Source organism: Fringilla coelebs (genome assembly GCF_963513975.1).
Source record: "Fringilla coelebs genome assembly, chromosome: 5".
Taxonomy (NCBI): Eukaryota; Metazoa; Chordata; class Aves; order Passeriformes; family Fringillidae; genus Fringilla; species Fringilla coelebs.
In genome coordinates this window covers 2,640,386-2,653,028 of record NC_140033.1, presented here as the reverse complement: position 1 = coordinate 2,653,028, position 12,643 = coordinate 2,640,386, and the positions used below count along the sequence as shown (strand labels likewise).

The 12,643-nt window shown below is 46.4% G+C and overlaps 1 protein-coding gene across 1 annotated transcript in view; it reads right to left on the bottom strand.

The window, feature by feature from the left end:
* The window catches only part of PLXNA4 (plexin A4), a gene marked incomplete at both ends in the record, with an annotated part of 438,509 nt that overhangs the window by 150,182 nt on the left and 275,684 nt on the right, over window positions 1-12,643 (bottom strand). Inside the window, one exon of the mRNA XM_084206497.1 lies at window positions 5,948-6,048. Within this exon, the coding sequence (XP_084062623.1) occupies window positions 5,948-6,048 (101 nt within the window). The remainder of the gene's footprint in view (window positions 1-5,947; window positions 6,049-12,643) is intronic.

Below are 12,643 nucleotides of genomic sequence, written 5' to 3'. Positions count from 1 at the left end.
TCCCAAGGTTCAGGAGCAGCAGGATCTGCTGGCATCTTTTCTTTGCTCTGCAAAGCCAACAGAGCCAGCTTGGGTGCCTTGGGGAGGCTCTGGGTGCCAGAAGGACACGCAGAGGACACGAGCAGCTCCTCAGAGCTGAGCAGAGGAGTGCAGGGAGCAGAGCCAGCTCCTGGCTCAGATATCTCCAAGCAGGACAGACTGGAGATGCTTAAACAATCCCTCTTCCCTCCACAGCAAATGTCAGCTCCTCTAAACCAACAGCCCTTGTTGACTGCTTTGCTCAGTCTCTAGGGCTGGTAAAGGCTTCTGGGGGAGAAAGAAATCACAGATGCCCAAATGTTTCATTCTAATGGAAAAAATAAAATTAAAAAATAATAATGCTTCCTTTCAGAATGACTTTTTATTTTGAAATCTCAAGCAATTCCCTAAAAACTGAAATCAAACCCCAAAATGAGGACTTCCAAAGTCTAAATGAATCATTCTCCAATTACTAAATGGAATCAGCCCCTTCCAGAACAGCTTTCAAGAACATTGCTTATTAAAAAAATAATTGGCCACTGTGAGCTGGAGGGGAAAAAAAAAAAAGTTTTGAAATATCACAAGTTCTCTCAGAAAATGGGACTGTTTCCCTCTCTGATTGCAATTAATGACCTGCCAGCCAAGGAGTCCCCAGACCTGCAAGGGCAGATTCCAGAGCAGAAGGAGGCTGGTGCCTGGGGCTGCATCCTCCTTGAGGACAGCTTGTGTGTGCTCAGCTGCTCCTCCTGGAATTAGATGGATGCTGCATGGGATGAAATGAGGCAGCACAGCCAAAATCCAGGAGTGTCACTAACGCAGCAGAGCCTGGGACAGGTCCCTTTGCACCCAGCAGGGGATTTCCCTCTAATTAAATGTTGCCCTTCTCTGTAGGGATGCTGCTTTTCTGCCCCAAATTTGCAGTCTTATGGCAGCTGGGGTGATAAACACAACCCAGGGATGCTGTGCAGGGCTGGGAACCTGAGTGGTGACCACATGCAGATGGACCAGGGAATGGACATGCAGTAATGGAATGGTTTGGTTGGAAGGGACCCTCAAAATCATCCAGTCCCCCCCCTGCCATGGGCAGGGACCCCTTCCACCGTCCCAGGCTGCTCCAAGCCCCATCCAGCCTGGCCTTGGACACTTCCAGGAATCCAGGGGCAGCCCCAGCTGCTCTGGGCACCCTGTGCCAGGGCCTGCCCACCCTCACAGGGAAGAAATCCTTCCAAATATCCAATCTAGAATTAGGGAGGGCTCTTTCAGTAGCTGAAGGGTTTACCCCTGCTCTGGGGATAAAGAGCTTGAGCCATTGGTGGGAAGGAAGGAAGAGGGGTGGTTACAGCTTGGGTAGGGGTGAGGCAGGAGTAATTTGCCATGGGATTGCAAGAGTGGTCAGATTTGGGTGGCATCTTTGGGCAGCGCTGCCTCTGACACAGGAGGAAGCTGCTGAATTCATTTCAGGCTTGCAGAAAACTTCTCTTTGCTCTCAGCCCTCTCTGCAGTCCCCATCCAGGCTGGTGACTTTGCTGTGACCTTGCAGCAGGCACCCAGTGCCAGCTTTGCAGCCTGCTCCATCCCCACTGCTCCCACCCCAGCCCCTCTCCCTCCCCCAGCCAGCAAGAGCCACAATTTCAATTTACACCAAGTAAATGATTCATCACCACCTAAAGAGGCCTGAGAGAGCTGGGGAGGGAGCAGAGCTGGGAGGAGGAGGGGGGACAAGATGGGGGTAAAGATACAGAGATGAAAAGCTCGGTTAACCTGCTCTGTCTCAGCTCCTCTCCTCGGGGCAGAAGCCAATCAATCCTCCCCCCCTCTCTCCTGTCTGTGGGTCTGTCTGTCTCTGCCTCTCTCTCAGAGGACTCGAGTTTCTCGGTGTAAGGTTAGGACAGCAGAGCTGTGGAAATCGATTCCTGAGCCCTGGCACGCTGCCCTGGGCACAGACAGCCCAGCTCTGCTGGGAAAACAAGGATGGGAGCCCTCCCCAGAGCTCTCAGGGCTGAGGAGAGCTGGAAATGGGGGTCTGGGGAAGAGGAGCTGCATCAGCCCTTGTAGGGAATATCCCAAAATAACAGAGGTGTGCTGCCCTGTTCTCTAGTTCTTCTGAGCCTTCTGATGTTTACATTCCTGTAATGAACTTTCTCACGCAGCTTTATGTAAATTGTTATTGGTTTACATTCTTCTCCAAAGAAGAAAAGTTTAATAAACTGTTAGTTTGTCCGGTATTATTAAAGAAGTAGCTTTTTCATCCTCCAATCCACTGTCACTTTTGAAAATCTATGAATGTTAAAATCAAAAAACAAACTTCCCTTCTTTTTACCTTAAAAGTTCCAGTCTAGATGTCTTTTATTTTGTGTCCCATAGCAACAGGGGCGTGCATGGGAGAGACAAAACCACCTGTCAGTTTTCACCTGTCTCCCAGTCCACCTCTGCTCCTCTTGATGGTTTATACTGGAGGAGGATGAGGGAACAGCTTGGCTTTGCCCAAAAACCTGGCTCCCAGCCCTGCCCTAGCCCAGCTCCTGCACAGCCCAGCTGCCTCCTCCGTGCCTTCCACATCACTGGATCCAGCCCTGCACTGGGAATCCCCTGGGATTCCTGACTGGGAGGGAAGAGGGAAGGGTTGGCAGCCAGGATGGGAAATGTTTATGGCACTTTTCCCCAGGGATCCCTGTGCAGGAGTTGTTGATGATGTACCCCACTTGAGGAAAAGTCTGTTAATGAGGCTTGAGGGGTTCTGATGTGCAAAAATTTCTAATTAGAGACTCAGTATTCCAGTGTCCTTAGCCTGAATATCCTGTGCAGCCAAAACTTGGTGAGTGGGATGTAATTGGCTCCTTTGCTCTCAGGGCTGCCCAAAAGGATGAGGAAACTGAGACTCAGAAAGGAGCACCTGAGGCTGCCCTGAAAACCCCTCCCAAACCAGGACTGAAAATCAGGTTTCTTAACTGAGAAGGAAGGAACAGACTGGAAGTGGGATTTGATAACATTTGCCTTCAAAGTGCTTCAAGAAAACCCCACAGGGAGTCAATCTGAGTGACCCTGCTGTGAGGTACATAAACAAGAGGTGTTTCTTTTCTCCAGATAAGGAATCAGAGGTTAAGTGGCCAGAGGGAGGAGGGCACACTGCCATCAGCCAAGTCCAGACTCCAGCCACACTTCTCCCTCAAGGACTGAGCCTGCACAGAGATGTTTTTTAACCAGATTCAATCTGCCAGCCCCACCCATCACCCTCCATTTCATTTCCAGTACTCCTCACTCTGCAGTTGTCTGTGCCCCTTCTCTCTCTCTTTTGGGGATTTATTGCTGCATGTTTTGCTTGTTTGTTGCCACTGACCCTGGATGCAAGGAGATGAAATATCCAGCATTGCTATGTAACAATCAGTGAACAAATTCATGCCTTTCTGTGCTGCTTGTACATCTCTGTGCTGTCCCTTCACTGACAGCAAGCACACTGGAGGATGGATGCAGGATGAGATGGGGTGGGAACACACTATAAAGCTCTGTGTCAAATGGAAATATCCTCAGGTCAGCAGGATGAAAGTTTTCTGGGCTCTTACCCAGCACACCACAATTCAGGACTGGTTTGCCAGGGTTCTCTTGAACAATTCCAGAGCATGAGCCCCTTTTTTGGACATGTTTTGGGATGGATCCCCCAGATCTGATTTGAAATTAGGCAGAGTGCCGTGGTTTTGGATGAGGGTCACACAAGCTGACAGAAGCAGAGCATTCAGAGCATCAACAGAAGGCTGGAATATGGTCCAGGTTTGTTCCCTTCTGTTCCAGCAAGGAGAGGCAGCAAAGTCTATCACATCAACTGCATCCCTGTCTCCACCTGGAGAGTCTGCAGCTCAACAGGAAGAATTCAGGTGAGCTCAGAGGGTGAAGACCAACAAGACCATCAGAAAAACCCTCCAAGGCTGCCAAGGACACCGTGAGCCTCGGAGTGACAACACCCTGCAGAGCCACTCTCAGCTGGAGCCCTGGGCTAGACAGATCCCATGCACTTCCCAGCCCCTGTCTGTGCTCAGAGGGGCTTGGCAAACGAGACCTCCCTGCCACTCAGGGCCAGGAGCTCCGCCAAGCTGACACCTCCCTCCCCAGGGCTTCGGCAGAGGGCTCTCTGCAGGAGGAGATCACTCAGGGAAAGGCTGCAGAGAGGCAACTTCAAGATCATTGGTGTCACTCAACGCTTAGAGAAAAACAAGAATGATGTCCCAATGAACTGATATCCCAATGGACTGATATTCCAATGGACTGATGTTCCAATGAACTGATATCCCAATGAACTGATGTCCCAATTGACTGATATCCCAATGAACTGATATCCCAATGAACTGATATCCCAGTGAACTGATATCCCAGTGAACTGATGTCCCAATGAACTGATGCCCCAATGAACTGATGTGCCAATATTGAGGACACCTGGATCCAGTATTCCTTGTGAGGCACTGGATAAATCAGTACAACACAATAATGGGAGAGTGGAATGAGGCCCCAGCTTGGCCTGTTAAACCATAAGGTCCCAATGAAAACGACCTTGGAGTGGACCCCCATGGATCCCTCTCTAAGGACAATGGAGATCCTGACAAGTCCAAAAGAGGAGAGGTTCAGGTCAGCATTGCAAAGCTGGAGGTGCTGAGACAAGGGCTGATGGTCAGAGTCAAATTCCCTCGAATGGAATGGGAACCACCAGGGAAACGTGACCCAGAGAAGAACTGCTGGAGTGTTGAATTCAAAACACATCAGGCTGCTTTGCTGGTGCAGCCAGCAAACTGGTGGAGAAGCTCTGTCCAGCCTCTGCCACCCTTCTTTCCCCTCGTCTTCCAAAAAATCCTTTCACAATTAAGCAAGGTCTCTCTTCAGCAAATCCCAGAGACTTTTTTGGAGGTACCTGGCTCAGGGACTGAGACAGCATTTTGCCCCTCTTCCTTGATGCCTTAAGTTTTAGCTTTCATGTTTTCCAGACTCTGCATTAGTGTGTGACTCTGAACTCCATATAAAGTGTCAGCAAGTTCTCCTCACAGCTCAGTCACACAGAACAACCCTTTTCCAGCCCCAGAACCAAGGACACCATTGCAGCTTTAGACTCAAGAAATATAAACAGCAGGGAATTGAGGAGAGCAATCTGGGAGGATGGGACTGCAGAACCTGGAGCTGTAATTGGACAATGAACCCCAATATGGAAATGGACCAAAACTTATAAAAGTGTGAAAACTCGTGACTGGTCATCCATCTTTGGTGTAGCCACAGCCAGGCTCTTGCAGTGCCCAAGGTGTATCCTTTGAAAGCCTTTTAATAAATCCCTACTTTATTCCTTTAACAGGAAATTCCTATGCAGGAAAGTAATAATCTGGATTGAGTTGACTGATTATTTAGGCTGTTGAAAATAAACCATGTATGGTGTGCTGCTAATTGCAAAACATAAGAAAAAGGAAGTGTACTTACTTTTTTTCTCACAATGGCAATAGATGATTGCAATGAGGTAGACAAGCACATTTTGGTCCTAAGAAAACTGTCACACTGAACACTCTGAAGCTGTTAGTTTCAGAACATTTCCATTACTGGGTCTGCACTAGAATCAAGGGTTGATAATATCATCTTAATGCTTAAGATTATAATTTTAAAGGGTTGGATTATCATCCAACCACCACTGCTTCCTTAGGTTTTAATAAAGCCACTGCTCACTTCTTTTTTCTGGATATGGCTTTGCTACCAAGTAAGTTGTGTTTTTTCATGAAACGTGATTTTAGGTTATATGTATTACCTTCATGTATTAACAGTAAAAAACCACTTAAATCTCTACTTAATGAAGAAAACTACTACTTGCCTGAGTAGACTCTGCCCTAGGTAGCCTCTCCAGGCATCAGCTGTGTTTCTGTGAGGGGACAGGCAGGGCTGGGGGGTGGCAGAGCCCAGGGGTACTCACGTGTTGTGCAGGACACACCATCCGCAGTGCGGGTCTCCCGAGCCCAGGCACTCGCTGCAGGTCTGGTGCTGGCTGCACGACTCCACAGGCACCCTGGTGAGCTGCAGGAGGAAAGGGGACAGCCTGTCAGGCTTCTTACATGGCTCAGAATGGCTTGATGGAGGTGCCACCCTCCCTGTCCCCTTCCCCTGGTGCCTGTCTGTAGCGGATATTTTTCGCCCCAAATGAAGGAGGAATGACGAGGAGGACTCTGTTGTATCAGAAGGCTAATTAATGACTTTATTATACTATATTAGTCTATATTATATTGCATTATATTACATCACATCCAGACTGAATCTGCCAAGCACTCAGCTCTGCACACACTGCACAGAATCTCGTGACTGTCAGTGACAGTCCTGACACACACACACACAACTGGCGTGACAGGGCAAGGAACCAAAACACCATCCCTGTGGGGAAACCATCTCCACATTGCATTCTGCTTTGGCACACACACGGGCACAGCAAATGAGATAAGAATTGTTTTTCCTTTCTCTGAGGTTCAGAGAATGTGAAACCCAGAAGTATTCTTGGGAAGTCATGCTTTGCTTTTCTCTGGCTACACCTGTCCTCCCGCAGGAGCACCCGTGCAGCGCTGGGCAGGCAGAGGGATGGGGATGGTTTGTTCCAGAGCTCAGCCTGGAGCAATCCCTGCCCACGTCCCTGTCCACATCCCCTGTGGCCTTTCCCTCTCCCTGTAGCCTTCATCACTTGCAGGATTTCCCAGCAATCAGCAAATCAGGGAAGCTGTGGGGACGTGGTACCTTGAAATTAAATTAATTTGTTCAATTGGACAACAGGAGATCTTCTGCAGTAAGTTAAACTCCCTGGATCTGATTGATCTCTCTGGTTTTGGACTGTATTTCTTTCTGGCTGCCTGTGAGATCTGAGGTCTTGTGATGTCTTTGTCTCCCTCCCACCACCAGTCCCCACTGCCACCCCCACTGCTGGTCCCAGGGATGCATTAGCTCCGCTCTCTTTTGCCCGTGCATCTTTCCAACCATCTCTCATGCCATCCCTGGAGAGGTTGCTCCCAGCAGGAAAGGGACAAAGGCTACCAGGCTGGATATTTTCTTCCTGTAGCCCTGCTTTTGCAGCTCAGAAGGCATTAGAGTAGGACCTGAAACACCCAGCTACTGCCAAAATACCGCATTTTATCATCTGTTTTCCTTTTATTTTTCCTTTTTAATTAAAGTGTTTCAGCGAGAGGTTTCAAAGGGTGAAGGGACTGCCCAGCCTGACCTCCTGTCTCACAGATTTTGATTCCCTTTACGTTTTGTGAGCCCCTCACAGCTTTTGAAGCCAAACACACAATTTGGGCCCAATGACCTGCTAGTCCCTTTTCCATTGAATAAGCTTCAGAGAGCCTCTGTAATATCCAGTCAATTGCTGGTGTCTTCACCCCAGTTCCTGTCAGCAGGGAGAGTTTATTCCCTCAGATGATAGAGTGAGGTATTATCCTGATGAAACACCACTGAGAGCTGCCAGCTCTAAACTGCAGAACAGTTACTCCTGACAAATGACAAGGGAATGCACCTGGATCCCAGGGACAATTTTTTTACTTGGCACTGCATTCAGGAGAGTTTGAGCTGTGGAGTGACAAACTAAGATCCATCTCGATTGTGTCTGTAAACGAACCAAGAACTGGCTTTTAAATTTGTTTTTTTTTCTTTTAATGTAAATATATTTACAGGCAAAATTCCAGCTCTGTACGAAGACCTTTTTCTGGTTGTATCAGAAATTGTTTTTCTCACCCCTACCCACAAATCCCAGCTGATAGTCTATAAGCAAAAGCTGAAAATGTGCAGCTTTGCCTCTGGCAAGTGGCAGAAGCTTTAGAAAACTTCAGGTAGAAAGACGATGGGGTTTATTTAGCGTTGCACCAGTGCCTGTGCCAAGTCACCCAGAGGAGCCAACTGCAGCTACTGAAAGCCTTTAATGAAAGAGTGAGAATGGGGGAAAAAACTCAAACAAAAACCAACACAAACTCACTTTTCTCAGCTGAATCTATTGCCATGAGCATAAAAACTTAACCAGAACAGACCACAGAGCAATAAAAGTTATAAGGACAAGACAGGGAGGGAGTAATTCAGATTTCTCTAATTATGGTGGCCCTGGCAGTGGTGAATTAATGGTTGGATTTGATGATTTTAAAGGTGTTTTCCAAGATTCTGTGGTTCTTCCAAGAAGTTTAAAAATTAAGATTGTTTGGCCATGAATGAGGTTGTTTCACCTTCCTTAAGCTTCTGATCAAGAAGGTATCACCTATTCATGAAGAATAAATTTTATGCCTCAGGGTTTCACCCAATTAAACTTGTTGAACCCAATAGTCTGTGTTGAATCCAAATTCCAAATAGAGAAAAATTTTTAGGAGAAGATACCAAAAGGTATCACATTATAATTTATAATATATAATATATAACATTAGAATTTATAATTAACAATTCATCATTTAAAAATTTATAATTTATAAGGCTCACATTGTAATTTATTATGTCAGCCATTCCCACCTCGTATTTCCACCTGAGAAAAATATATTGTGAGTTATTTTATCTCAATCACATCAAGCTTGGCCATGTCTGCACTGTGGCCACCAGAGGACTTGAAGGAGGAGCAGATAATTTAATTTTGAAAGACTCTAACTCTGCCATTCCTCAATCCAGATGCAATTCCCACCTGGTAATTAGAATTTTCAGAGCACAGTTGGGTTTGGCTCTGCAGTTCCCACCCAAACCACCCTCAGTTTGACATATGGTGCTGCTTGATTTATCCTCATTAGCTCTAGAAAGTTCCATCCAACCTCATTTCTGAGCCAGTTTACACCTGTCTGGTAGAAGTGAGACTTGGTGGAGAAGTTTAGATCAGAAAATGAACTTTTCCAACACCTGGTGATCCTGGCTTGAATGTTCAGAGTCAAAATCTACTTGTGGCTCTGATATAGGTACAAGAAAGAAGTCCTAGAGGACTGAAATTTGCCATTTCTTGGCAAATTGCTGTGAAAAGAGTAGATAAAAGCTGGTCTATGTGTGTTTTATTCTTATTAGTTAATTAGCCATCAAAGGATAGCCAAGCTTGTTGGCAGGAGAAACCTACTGGGGATCCAGACATTATCTTTGCAGAGATGTTTTCTTTTCAGAGTGTTTGGGGATATTTTGTGGGATATGTGTTGTTTTTAGGAGCCAGGAGCACACCTGGCTTGTGCTGCTGTCCCAGAGCCCACAGGGATGTGTCACCAGCTCCCCACATCCCAAATCCTGCCAATGCCACCAGGGTGTGTCCCGTGTCCCTATGTGCATTATTCCTGCCCTAAAAGTCCTTTTAGGAGTTCACCTCTAGCAGCTTTATTGTGAGATTAATTAAAACTGTACCACGCTGATAAATGTCTTGGGCTGGAAGTGTCAGACCTTCCAATTAATGCAGAAAGAAAACACAAAAAACAAAGGAGCTGCAGCAGAAAGAAAAGCCACCTAAGGCTTGTCTGCTGAAAAGAGGAAGAACATCAAGCAAATAAGGCACATCAGAGGTCTTATTTTCCTTTTTGGAGCACAAACTGTAATTAATTCAGCTCAGCTTTCCACGTTGAAGGGTTTGAGAGCTGACTGTGTCCCTCCAGGGAACAGCCACTAAAATGTCAGCAAAAGGGAAGTCCATGCAGCCTCCCAGTTACAGAGCCTTGCCATTATTCACTTGATGAATAATGATGAAGGGACCAGGCAGTGCTGGAGGTGGAAATCTCCACAGCAAACCAGGCTGTGCTAACTTCCTCCACCCCTTCTCCATCCTTGGAGAGCCTGACAAACTCTTCAAGGTTATTTCCCAACCTTGATGAGGGTCCCTACCCCTCGTTCTTCGTGGGAGTGAAACCTGGATTCAACTTTTTGCAGCAAATACCACAGAATCCTGGAATATCCTGGGTTGGAAGGGACCCATGAGGATCATTGAAGTTCAGTCCTTAGCCCTGCACAGGACAACTCCAAGAATCCACCATGTGCCTGAGAGTGCTGCCCAGATTTAACCAGGGATTCAGCAGGGTTAGAAAAGGAAAGTGTCTTTCTTTCATTTTGGGGCATTAGGAGTAATTTATATTCCTGCAGTGGTCACAGCTTCACTGATATTTTAGTGTCACTGTGCCAGAGCAGTATATGGATGTAAGAACAGACTGCTGTTGTTCTCAGGGTTTAAATCCCATGTATTAGGAAAATGTGTGATAACAGGAAAAGTTTCTGCCCCCAGAGGGTGGTGGGGCACTGAACAGGCTCCCAAAGGAACGGGCACATTCCCGAGGCTGCCAGAGCTCCAGGAGCATTTGGACAATGCTCTCAGGGATGCACAGGGTGGGATTGTTGGGGTGTCTGTGCAGGGCCAGGGGCTGCACTGGATGATCCTCACAGGTCCCTTCCAGCTCAGCATATTCCCTGATTGCATCCCCACATCTCCCCATTTTACCAGGGAGAGCTGAAGCTGGCAGTGAGGTCTGAGCAGGAGGATGAGGAGCTGTCTCAGTGGCTCTGAAGGTGTGGGTTTATGGCATCTGAGCAAGTTTGAGGAGAAAGTTCAGGTAACAGCTTCCCAGTGAGCACCAGGTTATTAAATACAACACATTCAGGCCCTGGGTTCATTGGAATATTGAAGATATGAAGGTGAAGTCCCTTTAGATGCCTGTCCACACACCTGGTGGACATCCAGGAGCTGCTGTGCTTCCAAAGACAAGGGGAAGGTGACTCTTGTGTCCTTCTCAGGGACAAAGGGAACAATGAGCAGGCCCAGCTGCAGCAGGATTGCAAGAGATATTTCACCTCATCAACACATTCATTCACTGGTCCCCAAAGAAATCACACACGAGTTTCTGGCTCACGAGGACATCTTTTAGGTCTGCCGAAATCTGCAAAGTGCGGAATGGTTCAGGGCTCAGCTGCTCCTTCAGGGTGTTTCACACAGCACCTCACCTCTGATCCTGCCTAAATTCCAAACTGCAGATTCTCCAGCTCCCAGCCTCCCTTCCCCTCCCTATTGCTAGTATGAATGAGTTACAAAAAGTAATTTAAAACAAAATGATTGAGTTTTTTGGATCTGATAGACAGGAACAGCTAATCCTGTTAGAAATTTGGCTCCTGCTTCTGCCATTATGCATTCACAAAAGCTCCTGCTATGTGCTCAGTCACAATTTTCTGGCTCCCAGTTTTGACTTTTTTATTTCAATATACATTACTTCTTTTTCCCCCTTAAACTGCCAACATTCTGGTCAAAACCTGAATCATTGCTCAATCTCTGTTGTTATAATTGGATGTTAATACAGCGGCAGGATTTATTCAGTCTGATGGACTAAGTTAATTTAAATGTACAAAAAGGCATCTTAAGTAGCCAATTTCCTTCCCAACAGTCAAAAGATACATTTCCAAAACTCTGAACAGTGGCTCTGTCAAGCCATGTGGGTTCTGTGAATGCTGCTATCTTTCAAGGCTCAGCCAGCCCCACAAAACTGCAGGAAGATGAAGAGTGGAGCTGATTTGATTTCAAAGCCCTGAATAGAGTGTTCATGATAATGCAGTTTATTAAATAGAGGAAGGCAAAAAACCACCTGAAGGAAGCACAGGTTGAAGCACTTCTGCACCTTTACAACAGTCAGTGAGGGTGTTCAGTCACCTGCATAGCATCCCAAAGGGGTGATTTTATTCTGGCCTGAATTATGGACAAAGGGACTTGGAATTCCTCTGTCATGTTTGATATCCTGTGCCTTATTATCTGACCTACAGACACAGTAATAAAGCAGGAACAGGGGGGAAAAAAAGCCCAGAGAGGGTAAATAAATAAAAATTATATATCCATAAATTAAAAATATAATAACAACAACAACAACAACAACAACAATAATAATAATAATAATAATAATAATAATAATAATAATAATAATAATAATAATAATAATAATAATAATAATAATAATAATAATAATAATTATGATTATGATTATTTTCACCAGGGTAAATTAATAAAAATTATTTATTTGCCCTGGTGAGAAACAGGACTCAGAGACAGGGAGATGTCAGGCTGCTGGGAGAGGAGCTGGGTGTGATCCCAGCCTGCCACTTCTGCAGGATAAGCACATAACCTGCCAGTCCCACTGGGACAGGGAATGTCATTTCTCATCAGACCCCCCCCAGGCTCTGCCTCTTCATTGCAGCCCTCTTCCCAGTAAATCCATGCTCACATCCTTGGAAAACTGGGGGGTTTAATTAAGGGTGTTAATTGGAAGCAGCAGTAGCTGTCAAGGACGAATGACACAATAATTAAAGTGGGGGTCAGTGTCCTGCTATGTGTCAGGATAAATTACCTGATCAAATATCCCTGTTCACCCCTACCTCCAGTTGTGTGTTTGCTTTTCCTCCTCCTCTCCTGGCTCTGTTCTGGGCACCTTTGGTGAGAGATTTCTCCACTCTGGCACTGCCACAGCAAATCCCCACTCACAACCCCACGGCACCCACACCAAGAGAGGCACACCAAGAAGATGAACAGGAAGATTTGGTGCCCACAGCCTCTCTGGCAACAGCTCCAGGAAGCTTTGAGGGGAGGCTGGGTGCTGGCAGAAGCTCTCAGGATGAGATTGCTGCTCCTACAGCAGTGAAATTGGCTTTGCACACCTTGCAGTGCAGTTCT